The sequence below is a fragment of the Aegilops tauschii genome, chromosome 5 (assembly GCF_002575655.3).
Source record: "Aegilops tauschii subsp. strangulata cultivar AL8/78 chromosome 5, Aet v6.0, whole genome shotgun sequence".
Classification (NCBI taxonomy): domain Eukaryota; kingdom Viridiplantae; phylum Streptophyta; class Magnoliopsida; order Poales; family Poaceae; genus Aegilops; species Aegilops tauschii.
The window spans coordinates 517639917-517661181 of NC_053039.3; the positions used below are offsets into that span (position 1 = coordinate 517639917).

The window sequence follows — 21265 nt, forward strand, 5'->3', positions numbered from 1 at the left end:
CTGCCATTGCGCGATGGCCGTTGCCGTGCATCCCTTTCGCTCCTCCCCCACCATCTTTTACCTTCCCCGGCTTCCATCGGGATTGGGATTGGGATTGGGATTGGGATTGGGGAACACGCAGACACAGGCAGGCGACAGAGGAGGGCAGAATCGCGACGCAGCTCTGGGGCCGGGCTGGGCTCCGGCGATCTCCCTGTCGGCCCTGCAAAGCTGATTTGAGGATATCCCCAATGCGTGCATGGTGGCCCCAGAACCCACACCACACGACCATGACCATGACCAGGGGAGGGAGGGAGTGGGATCAAGTGTGGCCATGTGCATCCATCTTTCTTTTCCAACCGCCAAAGTTTTCACAGTGCTGCCACCTTTTGTTTTATTGTATCATCTCCCCTCGCTCACCTTCGGCTATTTCATTTCTGCGCAATGGGTTTTACTCGTTTGGATATCTCTTTTTGACCAGCATGCACCGAGGGAGGCAGTACCGCCAACGTTCACCAGCTGCGTCTTCTTCTTTTTTAGACGGAACGGAACACAACCATCTTACGAAATGCTGTTACAAAAAAAAGACTGTACTGTAAAAAACCCACTCTAGTTTCGTAACATGGATGGATCTGCGCTATGTTACGGCAGTGAAGCTTCCGTCCTGCAGCTACCACAAAGACAAGTTTGTGACATGAAATTCTAGTTACAAACGTCCATCTTGACAACCATCTTACGATTTGGATCTCAACTATCTACTGATGCTACAAACCCAAGGGATTCAACGAAACACAACATCTGTTCACTATTTCAGTTACTCTGAATCTTTGACGAATAACCGCAAGCAAAAGACTATGAATCTGACAGTTTACTGCACGGAGGGAAAGCAGGGCAGAAATGGTCTTTGCTGTTAGGATGATCTCCACCGTGCGGGCCCAACGGCCCACCGGGCCCTTAGATCTGCGCCCTGATCGGGGGCGCTCAACCGACTATGGTTGACGGGCCCCTGTCACTTGCACTATATAAAGAGGTGGGGGCCGGCGGCTCGACTATGGTCTTTGCAACTCATGATCAAACAGGCCTCGCAAGGGTTATTATAAATAAACTCCTCTTAACGGACCGAAAACATTTCAGTGTGGATTCATTCAGCTAGAGCATCATTCCGTATTCAACGATTTCTTCACACCCCGAAGGGCGCCCCACATGACAGTTGATACAATGAAGAGAAGCACCCCGGTGCCAATGGCGTACTTCAGGCCGAGGTTCATGAGCAAGTTTACCAGCAACCCTGCGAGGACGACTCCCACGAAGTTCGCCGACAAGCCTGACCAAAACGGCATGCCCAGGACGGACGCGATGATGGCGCCGGTCCATGCTCCCGTGCCTGGGAACGGGACGGCGACAAACAGCATCAGCCCGAGCCACTGGAACTCCTCGACGGGCGCAGCCTTCCGTCGCGCCCGCTCGAAGAGGAGGTCCATTATCGGGGTCGCCCAAGCGCTTCTTTGCGAGTTTCTTCAGATAGAGGATGATGAATGGCACAGGCACCATGTTCCTGGAGAAACAGAGAGTAGATGTAAAGTTCTATGTATATTTGAAAATTCTGATATAGAGCATGAAACGTTTTCTGAAGAGAGATGTCAAGTTGCTGACACTAGTAACAACTCGCAATTTACATCAGCCGCGCACTGGAAATTGACCATAAAACATCATCATGGCCCAATACATCAATCACCAGGATAAGAAAAACTACTATAATATCAAATGCAATTTCAGCCGCACCGCTGAGAAATGACCATAAAACATTATCACGACCTATATATCAATCATCAGAATGCAGAAAACAGTAATATCAAATGCTAAATAGTCTAGTACTTGGCTTCAACATCATCACGATTTTGCAGACGCGGATGTCACATAAGTACGTCACCTCCCCCCCCCCCCCCCCCCCCCCCCCCCCTCACTCTCTCTTCTGTCTTCTGCACACTACAGAAATCTATTCAGAGTGGATTCTTTCCTGTTCTTCTAAAATGGAGGTGCAGATTTCCCCCGAATATTACTGCATTGGAATTCTGCAGGAGGTTGTCAAAGACGTTTCAAATAGAGGCGACACTGACCTTTGTAGTAGTGAAAGGCGGGCAGCAGTTGAGTCGCGTGGTTGGGGCTAAGAAGGAAGAGCTTGAGAGGAAGATCAACACGTTCATCTCATCCTCCTAAACCTAACTGAATGCCTGTACTCCAATATAAGTACTAGTTTCTCAGTGGAAGTGGGCTCCTATGGCTATGCCTTGTCCATATTGAAGTATTGAACTGCCTATTCTCCTGAAAATGCTACCAGTTGTAGTATATTCATCTTATTGATGTCAATTCAAAAGAAGAAACAAATCGCTGGTAGAAGTTGTACTAGATTCATGCAATCCCCATAGCACATTGCTTCCAACCAAGAATTAATCGCATGCACGGATCCGTCTAGTGCAATGGATTAACGGTCACCAGAATTCCTAAAACGAGCAAATCAAAAGGAGAGGGGATGGAATCGTCTCACTGCTATTCAGAGGTGATAAGCAAAGTCGGTGAGAAGGAGGCGATGGACAGCTCTCACTGGTAGGCGTGATGTGCAGCTGACTTCAACACCGAGTCACCGACACAACATGGAGTTATCAGTGGGCTTTGTGTGCTGGACGGAGAGCGAAAAGGAGAGCCAGCGTGCCCAGGCCGATAAAGACGTGCAACCGCTGCGGGCAGCGATGCTTAACCGCCTTTTCCTGGAGCGCATCAGCAAGCGGCTCTCAGATAGTCAACGTGTGAGTGGCATGGATTGGATTTCGGGATTGATCAGTGATGATAGGATGAGGTGGAGGGAAGGGAGGAGAGAGACAAGAGGGAAGAGAAGGAGGAAGAAGGCGGAATACCACCCGTATGTGCAAAACCAAGGTGAGGTGCATGCCACTCGAGCAAAACCATGCAGGGAGTATTGTGCTTTGTGGTCCTCGAGCTCCAGCTGTGCTGGTTATGTCGCCTCTGGTTGCTGCTTCCAGTTGGTGGATGCTCAATACAATCTTCTTGTTTGTTCACCGCATTGTTTTCTTCAATGGAATATAAAGCTCCTTAACTGGAACATGAGAGAGTTGAACAATCCAACCTGGAGGAGGTTGCTACAGAAATCTTTGTCAGCTAACCAGTGCAATATTGTATGTCTTCAAGAAACTAAATTTGGCTGATGTTGATAGAAGTATTGTGGCTGAAGTCCTGGGCAGCAGAGTTACCGAGGACTTCGTCTTCAAAGCTGCTAATGGTAAAAGAGGTGGGATCCTGGTTACCAGCGCAGATGATTTTGCTATTTTCTTCAACTAGAATGCTTCAGGCTCTCACTTAATTACTGATACTATTATTGATCTGACAAAAAATGTTGCTGTTTATGGGCCTCCGGAGGACAGCGATAAGATTATTTTTCTCAATGAGCTTAAGAGCATAAAGAATAGTGTGTTGCCTGGTTGGATGATTCTTGGGGACTTCAATCTCATTTGTCGTGTCAGCGACGAAAGCAACTCCAACATTAATCTCAGAATGATGGGCCGCTTTAAAAATGTGATTGAGGATCTTGAAATCCAGGAAATTGCTCTTAACGGAAGGAGGTTCACCTGGTCTAAGGAGAGAGAGAACACGGTTCATTCCAAAATCGATCGTGTTAATCTTGGGAGCTGAGGCACTTGTAATATCAGTTATCTCCGGCCTCAACTGCCATTTGGCATCACTGTCCAATTATCCTTCAGAAGATGGATGTCAAGCACTATAAAAGGTTCAGATTTGATGCTTGCTGACCAAGGAAGGAGGGATTTAGAGAGAAGGTGCTTGAGGCTGGGCTAAACCTGTTCGCTCGAAGGATGCTGTAAAGATTCTGCACATCAAACTGTCAAGAACCACCCATGCTATGAAACTGTGATATACAAGATTAAAGAAGGAAGTGAGTTCAGAAAGGAGGTGGCCACTGAGGTGATTTTCCAGCTGGATCTTGATCAGGAGGACCGTGAGCTATTTGCTAAGAAATGAAACCTTTGTTTTCTCTTGAAATTGAAGCAGTCTGGCATTGCAGCGCTTGACACAGTGAGATGGCATCAGAGATCTCGTATTTTGTGGATCAAATCTGGAGATGCAAACACAAAAGTTTTTCGCGTTAAATCGAATGACCCGGAGGAGGAAGAATCACATTCTTGTTCTGAAAAATCTGAGGGGTGAAGAGACGTCTGGCCATGATGCTAAAGCTCAGGTGATGCTGCATCACTTCAATTCCCTGCTCGGGGAGGCTTGCCAGATACTTTATGGGGCTTAATTGGGATTTCCTGTAACTCCCATCGGCTGATCTTCCGCACCTTGATGATACTTTCTCGCTTACGGAGCTCAAAGACGCCATCTCAATCTGCATGCTGAGAAGGCTCTGGGCCTGGATGGATTTATTGGGGCTTTTTAACAAAACCCGTGGGGATATCGTGTGCTCGGACCTTCTGACTGCCCAAGATCAAATGCATGAGTTGAGAGGTGATCACTGGCACCTGCTGAATACTGCCAGTAATTTCTCATTCCAAAAAAAAGATGCGGCTTCTTCGCCTCTTGCTTCCAGCCTGTGAGTCATACGCATAGTATTGCTAAGATATTATGGAAGTTGATTGCTTCTCTCTGCCCTGGAGTTGCATACCCTGATCTCTGAGAGCCAAAGCGCCTTCATTAAGAAAAGGTTGATCCAGGATAAGTCTCTGTTTATGAAGAACATTATCAAGGAAGCTCACTCGAAGAAAATACCTCTACTTTTCCTCAAACTGGACTTTGGTAAGGCGTTTGATTCAGTCAGATGGGATGGCTCTTCAGGCTTATGTTTTCAGTGCTCGTCGGAGGGATCATTTTTCATTGAACCTGAGTTCTTCCTACTCAAGAGTTCTGCTCAATGGGAAGCCTGGTGGCACTTTTATTCATAGGAGAGGGCTGAGACAGGGAGACCTGCTTGCCCCAATGCTCTTCATTTTGGCCCTGGAACCTTTACAGTGCATTCTGGCCAAAGCTACTGGTCAAGGCCTCTTATCCCCTGTCACGCAAAGAGCTGAGAAGATGAGAATAAGGTTTTTATGCGGATGACGTTGCTCTCTTCTTGAACTATATCAAGGAAGAGCTTGTTGTGGCCTCGGGCCCCTTCATTTCTTTGGCAATGTCTCTGGTCTTCAGGTGAATCTCAACAAGTGTATGGCCTATCCTATTTGCTGTGACCACCTGGGTCTACAGGATCTTTTATCTGCTTTTGGTGGTTTGCTGGGGTCCTTGCCATGCAACTATTTAGGGCTTCCTCTCAGCACCAGGAACCGTAGAAGAATTGAACGCCAACCTCTCTTGGACAGAATTGCCGGGAGGTTGAAGCCATGGAAAGTAAAATTCATGCCCGGAAAGGAGTGTCTAACGCTTACCAATTCTGTGCTGACAGTGCTCACAAGTCAAAACCTATTTCTTCACTGTTTTTCCACCCTCCAAGTGGATTATCAAAACGATAGACAAGATCAGGAGAAGTTTTCTCTGGTGTGGATAAGAGGCGCACAGGGGCAAGTGTTTAGTAAGCTGGATGAAAGTCTGCTCGTCTAAATTCTGTTGGGGATTAGGAGTGAAAGACTTGGAAAATATTAGCAGGGCATTGCAGTTAGGATGGCTATGGTTCAAGTGGGACAATGTGGACAGACCATGTAAAGGACTGCCTGTTCCTTGCAATGCGACCAATCAGCAGCTCTTTGCAACATGCACTTCGATTCACATTGAATGGGGAAAAGGCCTCATACTGGTTCGACGGTTGGCTTGATGGATTCCCTCTGAAAGATATGGCGCCCAGCTTATACCGCACAATGATGTGTGTTCCATGTGTGACCAGGTGCTGGAATCAGCGAACCATCTAATGTTCGGATGTTCTTTTACTAAGCAAATTTGGTTTGCCTTCTCCTCCTTTCATCCTAGAGTTTCTGCCATTACCCTGAGGTCTTCCATCACTGGCCGGTGGAGAAAACTTTCTCATGGAGTAAAAAATCCCCAGTGCCGGAAGATGGCGTCCATAGCTTATGTAGTCTGTCCCCTGTGGAAGGAGCGCTGCACGGGATCTTCCACAATGCCCAAGCCTCTGATGAGGGCATATCTTTAAGTCATGCTGACCTTCCATGTATAAGCCAGCTTGATCGAGAGTAATTGGCATGTATTTTTCTTTGGGTTTTTAGCTGGTTTTGAGCTATGTACAGAATTCCCCCTTCTTTAATTCAAAGCAGAGCATAGCATATAACTTAGCTGGTTTTGAGTTATGTGCCCGTAGAAAAACAGGCAGGGAAAGAAGTAACTATCTTTTGGGAGACTAAGTGTGAAAATTTGTTTATGTGATAAAGTGAGCATAGCATATAACTAAGGGGCAAAAGGTGAACCTCTTCCATTCAACTATAGTTGCTAACTTGCTCATTTCAGTCCCTTGATCATAATGTGCTCTCCTCAGAATCAGCTCTAATACCATGTAGGAACAGCAAATCTGTAGTAACTACTAAGCGATAATCAAGTGTCACTATCTCTAAACCTTAGTAATGCACAACTAGTGAACTACTCCCTCCGTCCCGTAATGTAAGGCGTTTTTTGACACTACAATAGAGTCAAAAAACGTCTTACATTACGGGACGGAGGGAGTACCAATTAACCTGAGCAAAAACAGATAATAGCTAAGTTGTCTTGAAGATGGCCGTCAGTTAAGTAGCAACCTCAGTTCCACGCACTTACTAAAACGAGTCACATATTAATATTCACTTAGTTTGCATGTCAGGGTAGGCATCATTTTGCAACAGATGACTTATCTGCCCATTAAACTTGTGTATCAAAGGGCAGCAACGCAAATTGATTTACTGTGTTTCCCTCTTTGGGGCTGTTCTTCAGGTTTAGTAGGAACCGGGGTTTATTTCAGGAAGCAAAATAAAATGCTACAGAGGCAATCCACTTCAGCAGTAGTTGAAACTGTCGAACACCTTGAGGAACTGACACTGAGATAAGAAATATACCACAAACTGCCAGGACGGTCAGCTGGACGGGGTGAAGGCGCATCCAATACCCGGCCGGAATTGCTCCCCGCAACTCGAGCACCGGCAATGTGGCAAGTGTGAACACGACGGCGTCGTCGGGCCAGCCGAGGCTCCGCAGAGACGCCGCCACCCGCAGCCCGAACCCGGACGCCTAGATGGAGTCCTCGGCCGCCGCGAGTGCCGCACCAGGGCAGCCGAGCAGGGCGGCGGAGCCCAGGACCGCGCCCAGCGCCAGCCGCCCCGCAAGCGCGGCCCAGTCGCCGGGCGCCTGGCCCGGCTCCTCCGTCGCGTCACCGCCGCCTCGCGCCGGCGCCGACGCGCACGCGGCTCTGGCGACGGGAGCGAGAGCTTTGCGGGGAGGCGGCGGGGTTCCGGGAGGAGCGGAGGCTGGATCCCTCGGGCGGAGCGAGGGCGGCGGAGCCGCGAGGAGAGGCCTCCGTCTCCAAAATGCCAGCGGGAGAGGCGAGGGCGTGGCGGCGAGAAGTGCGGCCGCCATGGGCCCATGGCTGTCTGGATCAAGGACAGAGGATGCTTTAGCTTGCCGTCGCGGCCATGGTGCTCTGCGGATTTGGGTCGGTACGGACGGTGGTTACGAGGAGAGGAGGGCTCGCCGGAGTTGGTCTCCTGTGTTTCAACTGTTCAACGAGCCACACGTGTGTCCGGTTTTTCTCTGGTTCAACTGTTCATTGCCTATCACGAAAAAAATAGCATATGCTTTAGCATTTTGAACAATGCCTCGCTAAATAAACCAGTCTAGTTCATTTTTGGTTTTGTAGTGTGTTTATACCGCTGAAAAAATAGCACGCTATAGCACCGCTAATAGCAAACTATAGCGTCGTGAGCAATTCCTCGCCAAATAAATCAGTGTATAATAGATGTTGTACTGTGTTTAGATCACTGGAAAAATAGCACGCTATATAGCACCAATAATAGCAATCTATAGCGTTATGAGCAATTTCTCGCTAAATGAATCGGTGTATAATGTCTCGCTAATAGTGTATTTTAAAGGCGGCGCTATAGCACACTGATTTTTTTCATTGGTTTAGATTAGACTAGATGTTTCTCATGGACTCCAGAAACTGCACGGGTCCCACCCTATCACTTTATCCTCTCGCATCGATCTGGCGCAACCGCATGTTCTTCTCTTCTTCCTCCTCCGGTTCAAATCCACCCTTCCCTTGGGAGTCGGGTCCAGTGCGTCAGGATAGGGCTAAAGTGGCATGACACCACGCGCGAGTCGAGCAGTTCGATGATTGGCGGGAACATCAAGCACTAGGGTGCCTTTGTATTGGTTGATGGAGGTGCCATGGAAGATGGCCTCGAACGTCGAGGGTCTCTTTGTCTACCGTCCCGCTGACGCCAGCGCCACCTGTGGTCAGTAGCTCCCAGTAGATGAAGTGGTGCCTGGGGATGCTCTTGGTGCATGCCTGGCTGGTGTACTCCGCGCAGTGAATAGCATAAAACTACCACCTTTTGCCCTATGGTTTTAAAAAACTACCAGATGTTTCTTTGTGAATGATAACTAACAACATAGGTATCGACTGTTTCAAAAAACCCAAATAGCCGGTGGTTAACATTTAATCAGGTTTATGACAGCTGGGGTCCGCTCCTAAACAAACCGTTTGTTTGACTGTTTAGTTTGGCCGTTAGCTTACATGTGGACCCACATGTAAGATACCTAACACGAAAAGTGGTAGTTTTATGCTATGCAGGCTGGTGGTTGATTTGGCGGCGGCTTTGAGCGGGAGGGTGGGATGGTCGGATGGATGGATGGAATAGATGCGTGGGTGGCGGGGGAAGATTCGTCCGTCAGTGGAAATCAAGGCGCGCGTGTGTGAATTGTGATGGGCAAGCGAGTCGGTCGATCGTTGTAGGGAGATTTGGTCGTGTGTAACAATAACACGGTGGGACGTAACAGCCGGCGGCACACACACGCGCACCGCTTGCACGTCTGTGGCACATGCACCGCACCTGCTACCTAGGCGGATCGATGGCATGACTCGAAGGTTCAAAATGGCTCTGGCAAAAGCAACAAATCGAAAAGGACCGGACGAACACTGGTCGGCATCCCATGTTATCACTAGAGAACAAGGGGGGAAGAGGATAAGGGAGGAAGGGACGGGCACATGTCTTCACGGCCAAGAAAGACACACCGCAACAAGGGGAGGGAGGGAGGAAGGCGGGAATCGCAGTACTGCGCAGAGGGAAAGGAGAGCAGAAATGTCTCCGCAACTAATTAAACATGGCTCGCAATGGTTATTATAACTCCTGGGACCACATACAGGAGCACCCAAAAAACACTTAAAATCGGGCTCTGCGTGACTTGTTGAGGGACAAACATATGTACCATCTACTATTGTTACAAATTGAACAGTTACAAATTGAAGGGATTCAGTGAACGGGACGGGTGTTCATAGCCACGGCTAGGAAATGCCGCGACACCTGCGGGCCGGTAGGGGGGAGGAGCCGGGGGAGGCGACCCATGCCGCCCTGAGACCGGATCTCGAGGAGGGGGGAGGAGGAGCCAGAGGAGGCGACTGTGCTGCCCTGAGACCGGGTCTCGAGGGGAGGGGGAAGGAGGGTTGGGGCTTGTCAAAGAAGAAACTGCCTGCCGCTACCAGCCCTCCGACGACGGCGACAAGAGAGTGGGCAGAGGGTGGTGCTCCGGACGGCGGCGGTGGCGGAGAAGCCGGGGGAGGCGATTGTGCTGCCCTGAGACCGGGTCTCGAGGGGGAGGAGGGAGGGTTGGGGCGTGTCAAAGAAGAAACTGCCCTGCCGCCACCAGCCCTCCGGCGACGGCGACAAGGGAGTGGGCAGAGGGTGGTGTTCCGGGCGGCGATAGGTCTTCCCACGCGTCGTCCGTCGCTTAGCTGGGATGAAAAAGTAACATGGTCCTTGTTGTGTACTCCCTGCTTGGTATAGTCATCACTGGTAAATTAAATGTGATTACTGTTTTTTTATTTTGACGGCTAAACGAAGCAAGAAGAATACTTGCCGTGCTTTGAACAGCAGGGTTTTGACAATCGTTGGGCGTAGAGTGTTAGGAGGGAGTATATGTTAGTTGGGATTAAAACCTTGAGTCGGTATAGAAAGCAGATGCACGGGAGTGTACGATCATGCATGCATGTAGACGATACGTGATCGCTGCGAGCGGGACGATCGACGGAGCCGGGCGCGCGCGCACTAGGCGTTCCGGTGCAACGGGACTGCGAGAGACGGCGTGTTGGTGGAGGGCCGGGGGACATGCACGGCCTGCGCCTGCGCCTGCGCGCCTGGCCAGGTCCGGCCACCCCTGCCCTGCCAGCTGCTCCGGCCGGGCAAAAAGCAAAGATAGATCAAGCCGCGCGGTGAGGTGCGTGGGCTGCCGCGCCGTGACGTGCGTGCGTCCCTGCCCATCTGCGCGCGCGGCCAGGAAAAAAGAGAGGGAAGGAGAGAGAGGTCGCGTGGATCGTACGCGCTCTGCGGGAGGGATGGAAACGCCCGCCGGCACGTCGCATGCACCGCACCGCACCTGCTGCCTAGGCTAGGCGGATCGGTCGCACGGATCGTCGATCGAAGACTCGAAACGGCAGCAGCAGACCGGACCGGACCGGACTTGGCTTTCCATGCATGCAGTGGAGACCGAGGGAGAGAGAGATAGGACAAGGAAGGGACGCCCTTCCGCTCCCTCCCCCACAATCTTTTACCACCTTCTCTGTCCTCCATCGGGATTGGGTGGGGTCCTGGGGGGACCCACCAAACTCCACTTCACCCAGACCCAGCCTTGCTCCGCAGCGCGGGCCAACCGTCTCAGCTCGGCCATTGCATGCATCCACCGCATGATGCGACCTCTCGTCCTCGCCTGTGATCACCTGGTCCCCTCTCTCGGCCATCGGCGAATGGCGATGGGCGTTGCATGCATGCCGTTGCTCTATGTCGTGCTCTTCTGCAACCAAAGGGAATGAATGAAGGAAGGAAGGAAGCAAGGAAGAATAAATAATTCCGAGACAAGAAATTCACCATGGTACTATTCCATGATAACTACGATACCATGGTTAAAAATAATGAAAATGCCATGATCTAATTAACAGAAATTTTCCAATGATCTAACTGAAAAAAGTGCCTTGATCTAAGGAATAACCACTAACATGGTCTAAATAATTTTCTTGCCATGGTCTAATTAATTGCACCCGCAATTTTTTTAATTAAAATGCCATGCTAACTACAACAAAAACTACCATGGTCTAATTTAGCAAAATTTACAAGCAAACACGGGCGCGTTTTGTTCCTTGAAAATGATGGCTAAATTATGGATGTTGTTCTTTCAAAAGAGGGAAAATTAGGATTTTCTTCCCATGAATATATAAAAACTGCCATGTGACAAGTTGAAAAAAATATATGAATGCCATGTGGACATTATGGGAAATTGTAAAAATACCATGTTTGAAAACAAAAAATTGTTATGAATTTTCCCACGCCACAAGTAGAAAATTTACATTTTTGTTAAATGCAATAAAAAATGCCATGGCAAGAAGGTTGTATAAAAAGTGAATGAAAAAAAAGATTTGCCATGCCATGACACACCGGTACAGTTTAGTTTGGCCACGGCGGTGGTAGGTTGTCACGCGGTGACATCGGGGACACCCATGACATGACCCAAAAGGGGGTATGTCGGAGGGACCGTAAGAGTGCCACGCAATAGACCGGTTTTGTTGGAGCAGCACCGGTCCACCTGAATGGGAACATGTACTAAAGTATGAGGCCAGGAGCTCCATAGTGTGCGTTAAGTGTGCTGCAGAGTGTAAATATATTCGAATAGTCGTGTCATCGGTCATGGAACACAGTTCGTACTAGGTCACACTATTTGGTCTGTGTCGAGTCTAGAGGAATAAACCATATAATGTTGTTGCTAATAATAAACTAGATAAAAGGTAAGGAGCTCCATATAATGTAAATCTACTCCCTTTAACAATTTATCCATGAGATCTTTCTAGCAATACCAACCAGGAGCTTATGAATTTGTAGCCAAACCTGCATGTAAACAATGCTCACCTCCTCAGCTTTGGTAAATCCATCATATGGGCACATCAAGACCGCCCAGTTTCTGAATAACGAAGGACCATGCTCCATCATGCGCTCCCAATCCCCCAGGCAAGATTCTTGGACAATTAACAAATTCGGTCTTGCCGGGCGGAATCCGACTTCCTCCGTCGGGCTACACGCAGCTCTCATATCTTTATAGAAAGCGGTTGACTAAATGACTTCTCTGTATGAAATCTAGCTAGGGTAAGCCAATGAACACTATAGTTGAATGCTGGATCATCCTCATCTATCTCAACATCATCAAATACTTCATCGTTCAGTTCAAGCTGGTAAAAATTCACCTAGATTAGAATTTCCAATGGCCGCACCATTGCAGCTGGTCGTAGAGTGGCGTCCGAAAAATCACACCTGGACCGTCAGAGGAGACGACCGCCACACGATCGTCCAAACCCTAGGCCATGGAGGAAAGGAACCCTAGGCACGCCATATGGGAAACTTGTCCGCTTATTAACTTTGACCTAAAGTTTGACTAAGTTTATAGGAAACAATATGAACATTTACAATGACAAATCCGTATAACGTGAAAATATCCAGAAATAAGAGATGAAGCCTCCACCGAGCCTCCTCAGAGCTTAGGCCCTCTCGACCGTCCCGATCAAAACACTTGATGCATTTTCGGCCGTTGGATCGAGAGGTGGGAAGAGTTGGGCCGTCGGATCTGGGACAAACACTATAGGAATGAATAGTTACTGCCTCCTCCGAAAATATCTCCTGCCACCGCCGTAATACCCATGCCCCGCCGAGGGTATTTTCGTCATTTCGCATCCTCCGGTATAAAACGGGGCCGCTCCTATGGAGAGAACCCTAGCCGTCAGTCCCCGTCCCGCCCCGCCGTCTCGCTCGCCCCGCCCTGCAGTCTCGCTCGCCCCGCCCCGCCCTGCAGTCTCGCTCGCCCCGCCCCGCCGTCTCGCTCACCCCGCCCTGCCCCGCCGTCTCGCCCGCCCCACCCCGCCTGTCCCGCTCGCCCTCGCCGTGGCCGATGACCGCGACCCCGTCGTCCCGCCCCGCTCGTCGTGGCCGATGCCCCGCCGCCTCGCCCCCCCTCCCCCGCCCGTCCCGCTCGCCGTGGCCGGTGACCGCGCCACCAGGGACCGCGGCCACTCGATGAGGAGGCCTGGACCTTGGCGCAGACCCGTGCCCCCGTGCGGCGGCGGCGGCGGCAGATCCTTCCTCATCGCGGAACCAGCCCTCCCGCCGGTGCCATGCCGCGCCGCGATGCCGCTGGCTTGGAGGCCCGTGTTCAGGCAGCCGCCGCGGCGTCGGCGCCGGATGCGGTGGCAGGCTCTCAGGGGACCGCTTGGCAGGGGGGCCGTCGCGGCTTCCGGCCGTCCTCCTCACCATTATCACCCAGCGATCCTCCCCGCCCTGGCGCGGCCTCTGACCTCGACGGTGGCTGCTAAACCCGCAGGTCTCTCTCTCTCTCTCTCTCCACTGCTGATCCCCTTTTTTGCAGCTCAGTATGCTAGGGAACGGATTCACAGTCACAATGGAGAACTGGGTGTGACATCCAGCCTCAGGTTGGTATTCTACCCCTCTGAGATGTAATCTTGTGTGCTGCAGTCTACCTTGAGGAGAGGGATTAGCAATTTTTGTTTTCTTCTTGTGGAGGAGATTCTCAGATTTAGCTAGGTTCCAAAGAAGAGATTTTTCTTTGTCTTTCTTGATTTGTTTGTACCTTGCTGCCAAGGAAGGCCTTGGATCTATCTAATTATTTACATAGCACATGTTTGTTGCCTTGCTTGGCTTGTTGGCCGTATTCTGCTCTATGTCCGTGTATGCGTAGAGGTGCTAGCTAAGATACATCTGTATGCATATATGTGTGTGTTTTCTTTGCTTCGGCTGAAGATGTACTGATTTTGCCCCAAAAGAAGCCATGAATATTGCAATTTGTTTGATTCCCACTTGTGTTATTGTTAAGCATGATTTTTTTTTTCCAGGAGCCTATGTGATGTGTACCTGTGTTGGTGCCTTTACAGAAGATCCATTATGCCTCCCTCTCGGTAAGCACGACAAGCTTTTACTTGTACCCTGAGACATGGTGTGGATTCTGTCAATATTAGGTTCTCAGCTACATGGAAGTGATGGTACATTTTAGTTCTCCATGCTTATTATCATTCTTGACAATTTTATATTTGCAGTGTTAGAAATTTTCAGTTCTCCATCCATGGTAACTATCAATATATAACTCCAGTTCATGTTCTTCTAATTATACATGAGGGTATGAAAAATCCACACTCTTATACATTACTACTACTTTACTTCATATATGTGTCTTGATTAATATGTGAAGGACGTGGGGTGTCGCTGATGGGACCTTTGTGTTGGCCGGTGATCATGTGCAACGTTATATAGTTAGTTTGATATGTTATATGGTCCAGCTAGGTTCGAAGGAAGGGGATCTTTGGATCAGTCCCATATTCATGTTAGTTTTATAACAAATCGGTGAAAATTACTTCTGTGTGTTGTTGCTTCAAGTTGAAGTTTGGTCACTTGTTTTAAGGTCTACCCCGCCGTCATTTCTATAAAAATAATCAAATTCTTTTTTTTTTGAGAAAACCATGGACACTAAGCCATAGTTGTTACAACTTCCTTTTGCATTACAAAAATCGCATCATTCGGGACGTTCGCCAGTAGACTGAAATCGCCGTTCCTTCTTGCTGATGCAGCCAACACATGTGCTAATGAGTTTTTGTTTCTGCCAATGATTCCGACTTCCCAGCTAGCAAAGGTCGACAGTATGCGTCTTGCATCTGCCAGAACTGCGTAGCAAGCGGATCTGATTGCTCCCTCATCTTGTATTTGGCATCCCATGCTCTTGCAGTCCGTCTCCAGGATTAGCCGTCCATTGTATCTTCTAGCAAAGGCACTGAGCCCCAGGACAGCTGCTGCACCTCCAGCCTCCTCTACCGAAAAACATTGGTTCAGTCTTCCTCCTACTGACATAAAAACCCGTCCCAGGTGGTCTCTTGCTACCGCTCCTCCCCATGCCTCACCCGTGTCGGCGAGGAAGGACGCGTCCGTATTTACCTTAGCTACACCCATAGGGGGGCCTCCCAGTGATCAGGTGTAGGGTGAGCAGAAATCTGGGGCACCGTCGGAAAGACCGACAGTTTGTTTATGTTCTTATCATCCCCTTGGCCACTTTTCGCTATTCCCAGATCCTCCTGCAGCCTGATTAGAGCAAGCACCGCTCCTGCAACCCTTTCCTTCCCGTCTCCATGGACAACGTTGTTTCTCAGGTTCCAAGCCTGCCATAGCAGTAGGAGTGTATTCCTTCTGACTGCCTCAGTGTTTGCGAGAAGGAGGAGCTGTAGCCAATCTGGTCCTGTATCCCAAATGTCACCTTCCCTTGGCAGCTCCCAATGCCTCCTCATTTCATGTCTAAGTGGTTTGCTCCTGGTACACGCAATGACAGCATGGAATTCATCTTCGGGAGCCGTGCCACATATGTCACACACACTATCAATGGCCATAGTTCTCCTGCAAGCATTTTGTTTAGTGGCAAGGGTTTTTGTCGCCACTCTCCAACCAAAATTTTTCACCTTATTTGGTATCTTCGCTTTCCAGATAGCATCCCAAATTCCGCGATCCTCTGGCTCGTTCCCTGAAGTGGATGCCTCGGCTATGGTGTTCCTTTTCAAAGAATCTGCAAGTTTGTATGCACTCTTCACCGAGAATATCCCATTTTTCTCATAATGCCAAGCCACAGTATCCTCTACTTCAGCTGTTGGGATTCTCATCCTACAGATGTCCTCCGCATCAAAGTCATGAAAAATCTGATGCACCAGCTCATATTTCCATTCTTTAGTCGCTTCATCAATGAGTTGATTGACCCATCTGAGCCTTGTTCTTCTCACAAAAGAGGCAGCTTTCAAGCCTTCCTTTCTTAGTATCCATTGGTCCCTCGTTATTTGAATCTTTCTACCATTTCCAACTCGCCAAATAAGTCCCTTCTTAAGTAATTCCAGCCCAAACTCAATACCTCTCCACGCAGGAGATACATCCGAAGCAAAGACAGTATCAAGGATGTTCCCATTAGGAAAATATTTTGACTTGAGGACCCTTGCACACAGGCTATTCGGGTTTTGGATTAATCTCCACCCTTGCCTGGCCAGTAAGGCTTGGTTGAAGAGGTGCATATCACGGAACCCTATGCCTCCTGCTCTCTTAGGCTTTGTCATATTCTCCCACGACATCCAGTGAACTTTCCTCTTGTCCTCCTTATCCCCCCACCAGAAGTCCCTAATAAGTTTCTCATACTTGTCACAGAAACTCTGGTTTAGTCTGAACACGCCCATGATAAAGGTGGGAAGAGCTTGTGCCACAGCCTTAACGTTAACCTCCTTGGCTGCCTGTGACATGAATCTTTCATTCCATCCATTGCATCTTTTCCCAAACCTCTCTATGATAGGCTGGAATTTATCATTCTTCATTCTGCCTTCGGGGGTAGGGAGCCCTAGGTACTTACTCTCAAAACATATTGCCTCAACCTCCAGCGTCTCCTTGATGCTCTCTCTTACCTGGGTTGGGATTGATTCTGGGAGGAGTAGTGAGCATTTGGCACGACTGAGCAGTTGGCCCATAGCACTTTGATAGGAGTCCAACACCTCTCTCACTTTCTGTGCCTGATGAGCCGATGCCTTGAAAAAAAGGAGGCTGTCATCGGCGAACAGCAGGTTTGAGATCCCCGGGCTTCCACAAGCAATCTTGATGGGTGTGATGCTTCCCAATTCTGACTCTTTCTTCAGAAGGGAGACTAAACCATCCGCCATAAACAAATATAGGTATGGGCTGAGGGGGTCACCTTGTCTTAATCCTCTAGTTGGGATAAACAGATCCAGCATCTCACCATTGCACCTGACTGAAAATTTTACTGATCTGACACACACCATGACCCACTTGATCCATTTTTCGTCAAAACCCCACTTCCTTAGAGCCCCTTCCAAGAATTCCCAGTCAACACGATCATATGCTTTTGCAAGGTCTAGCTTGTAAGCGCAGTGAGAACCCCTTGTGTTTTTGTTGTTCTGGATCTCGTGGAAACACTCGAACGCAATGATTGCGTTATCTGTGATCATTCTTCCTGGGATGAAAGCGCTCTGAGTATCAGAGATAAGATCATCCAGGAAAGGCCGCAGCCTATTGACCAACACCTTAGAAATGATTTTGTACAAGACATTGCATAGGCTAATTGGGCGGTAATCTTTGATGCATTGTGGATCCTTTGTCTTTGGGATCAGAACAATCGTGGTTACGTTCACCCCTTCCGGCATCTCACCCTTCGCAAAGAAACTGAGAACACCCTGAATGATTTCCTCTTTGAGAACTGCCCAATTCCTTTGGAAGAACCATGCTGGGAAACCATCCGGTCCCGGCGCCTTTAGTGGACCAATCTGGAAGAGCGCGTCGCTGACCTCCTTCTCTGTAAACGGCTTGATCAGAGCATCGTTCATGTAGCTCTCAACCTTGTTAGGGAGCAAGTCTAATAGCGGTTGAGGATCCACATTGTTGTCCCTCTCATATAGCCCCTTGAAATAATCATTGATTTCTTTCTGAATCTGCTCTCTGTTATCAGCCCATGACCCGTCCTCTCTCTTCAGTTTTTCAATTTTGTTTTTCTTTCTCCTCCATGTCGCTTTCCTGTGAAAAAAGTCTATGTTCTTGTCTCCTTCCCGCAGCCACTTTATCCTTGATCTCTCCTTCCACATTAGCTCCTCCCGTAATAGCCATTCATCAAGGTCTGTTTCAATCTGCTTTATTCTTAAAACAGTTCCTGGGGTTGGGGGAAGCAGGCGCAGTTTCTGCAGGCTCCCTCGGAGAGATCGAATGCTGTTCTGAACCGAATCAAACTCTCTCTGCGCCCATCGACCCAGCACATCCTGCATAGTCATTAGTTTGCTGGCTACCCCTTTGAGGTCCGCTTCCATATCCCCCTCTTTCCAAGCGCTACTGATCACACCCGAAGGGTGTCATTTCTTTCCCACATTTCCTCATACCTGAAGGTTTTCTTTACTGGCCTCCACTCCTGTCTCTTGCCGAGTCGCAATAAAAGTGGTGAATGATCAGATCTGGATGAGCAGATGTGCTGGACCGATGCCTCCCCAAACATCCTGCACCACTCAGGAGAGGCCACCGCTCTGTCGAAGCGTGCCCTCACATTGTTTATGCCCTTCTGCTTATTATCGTACGTCCAAGTTGTGCCTTTATACCCCAAATCATATAAGTTGCAATCAGTTAGAACCCTCCTAAAATCTGCCATATGTGATTCAGATCTTCTAGTGCGCGAGAAGTGCTCGCTTTGCCACATAGTTTCGTTGAAATCACCAATCATAAGCCATGGTTCGGATGCATTGCATCTAATTCTTCTCAAGAGTTCCCACATATGATGCCTCTCATGAGCTCTCGGTTCCCCATAGATGAAAGTACCCCTCCATTGCACACCACTTGGACACAAGCGAATCAACACATCTATGTACCTCGGGCCAACAACGATTTTATTGATTTCGACACTTTCATCATAGAACAAGGCCATGCCAGCCCCCTTCCCGGGGCCAGCTTGCACGATACAATGACGGAGACCTAGCCGCCATCTCAGATTATTCACGAACTCATCGCTCTTCCGAGTCTCGGACAGGAACACTAATTTGGGCTTGTGGATGCGGACCAGCTCCACAAGCTCTTGAACTGTCCGGGGTTGTCCAATCCCCCGGCAGTTCCAGCTGATGAGCGTCATGGCTCCTGACAGGTGCTTTCCTCAGCACGCGTCAGTTGACCGAGAGCCCCGAGCTCGGTTGCTGCCATTCCACCCTCCTTGTCCTCCAAGCTCTTAGCCTCCTCCTCCTCAGTAGCTTTCTTTTTCTTACATTGCTCATTTGAGCTGCCCCCCTTCGCATCCACAGGATTGCCCGTTCCAGGTGATGCACCCGGGCCTCTTTTCCCTAAAACTGATGCGGTTCCATTCTGCTTCTTCTTGATTTTCCGGTTCACTGCCAGCTTGTTTGTTGCACCCTCTTTCTTTCTATGCTGCAGCAAATTTTCCTTCTCTATATCTCCTTCTCCTCCGTGTCCATCCACTGACCCGTCTCCTGCAGCTAGACAGACCTCTCCATTTGCGTGGCTCCCCTTACCAGCTTCAACAGGCAGCACCCGTCCATGGCAGTGGTGAGGAGCAAAACCTGGTGGGATAGTCGAGTCTGCCTCCACACGCTCTCTGTCAGTAGCAACACGATCATGAGCAGAGTGCGGGGGAGGATTAAATTTACTGTTGCTTGCTCCTTTGTCAGCCGGGCCATCCACCGCCTCAACTTGTCCAGCCTGAACCTGGTTCTGGGTGCCGCTGGCAGCGCTGCCCGAGTTCCCATTCTCGCCGCGGTCGGTGTCCAGCTTGATCCTGCTAACTGCCGTAATGGCAGCCTGAACCAAGGGATCAGCCAGCACCTTCTCTGGGATTCTGCCATACCTCTCTGCTTCCTTCTGCTGTATCATCTTTGTTGCGCCCTTGTTCTCTGGTTCGAACAGGAGGAAGCGGCGTGCACTGCTCGCTTCCGGGACGATGACCCCTCCTCTCATACTACTTCTTTTAAAAGGGGAAGCGCGCAATGCTGCCGAGTATCTCATCTCTTGGAGATCCTCCGGTAGCTTACAATCGCGCTACCCATGACCTAGATGGCCACAGGCGCTACAAAACCTAGGGAGCCTCTCATATTTAACATTCAGCTTATACATCTTTCCCTCGGCATTATCATAAGACTCTAACTTATTTCTAATAGGCTCATCCACATCATGGTTGACGCGAACACGCATGTAGTTGCCCCAAATTCTGCCTTCATTGTCTGCGTCCACCTCCAGCACCTCACCCAGTTCGGCGCCAAGGGCTCTGGCCACCGATTCGAAGAGCATGATCGGGGGGGGGGGGGCATCATAGATGCGTGCCCACATTGGCATGTGGGCCACCTCCACATCGCCTGGCCTCGCACTCCCGTCCACCGCCACCATGAGGAAGACATCTCCTTTATGGGTCCATGGCCCATTGTTGAGGATGAACCTGAGATCCCCTTCGCGCTCGAACTCGAGGGTGAAGCGGTTGTTCTTGAGTGGAGTGTAGCTGAGGCGCCCCCTCAGCCCCCACTTGCTCTTGAGCTCTTGGAAGAGCCCACTGATGCTGAAGATCTGCACTAAAAAGAACAGGCCAACAGCGATCCACCTTGAGCGCATGGCTGCTCTCTGCCTTGCCAGGTTCAACTCCACCACCTTTGGCCGCTGCACATCCATATTAATCGGGAACACAGGAGCTATGACATGCTCTCTCTCAACATACCTAACTCCCTGGGACACCTGCACTCCTTGGCCGGTTGGGGTGCGGAACATGTCACCCCTGTCCCTTGAGGAGCCACCACGGACACGCGGCCTCGATCCCAACTCCGAGTCGCCCATGTCAGCTACCTCACCCCTAGGACTCATAGGAGCCTTGTCCCTGCGGTTGTTCTGCTCAGCCATGGAGGGTTCGCTCTTGTCAATGTAAAGCGGTATGTGATGTGTGTAGAACGGCTCTGCGAAACGCTGAATAATCAAATTCTTTATTTATAGTCGACTGCCATTTTTCCTTTTGGCTATGTGTTGGTCGCCACTCATCCGCGGCTGCTCGCGGGCGCTCCCGCAATGCCGTGGGTAAAACTGGTGGTGGCCATGGCATTGCCAGCGGCTCTGCCTCTTGCGGTGACTTTGTAGAATACAAGTCAAGTTTAAAGCTTTCGACCACGACGGCTGAAAAACCAAAGTAAATGCATCATATATATTCTAATAAATGCATGTGAATCATAGAAAATATGGTAAGCACCTATCCTGCAATTTAGGACTGGCGTGATGTTGCTCTTTGTTGATAGAAATCATACTTGCATAGCTGTTTGATTGATTTGATTATAATCAAACTGCACCGTCATAATTTTAATACTGTGATTATTCAAATGAAAAATGATCAAAGAAATACATGTACCAAAGTCGCATTTGTTGAGATTTAGGCATAAAATCTTGGTCATTATGTTTTTACATTTCTGGGTTGTGTGCATTTTTAACGAGTTATATTGTTTAGTGCACAGATAGGGTTCTTTCCTGAACAGAGTGCATTTGCG

The 21265-nt window shown here is 49.4% G+C and overlaps 1 protein-coding gene and 1 pseudogene across 1 annotated transcript; both read right to left on the reverse strand.

Moving 5' to 3' along the window:
• Nucleotides 1–650: 650 nt before the first annotated feature.
• LOC109764441 (uncharacterized) lies at nucleotides 651–7720 on the reverse strand (annotated as a pseudogene).
• Nucleotides 7721–19787: 12067 nt separating this feature from the next.
• On the reverse strand, nucleotides 19788–20633 carry LOC141023098 (uncharacterized). The gene has a single exon (XM_073499410.1). It carries the CDS (start codon nucleotides 20631–20633, stop codon nucleotides 19788–19790), a length of 846 nt encoding a protein of 281 aa, XP_073355511.1.
• Nucleotides 20634–21265: the final 632 nt, after the last annotated feature.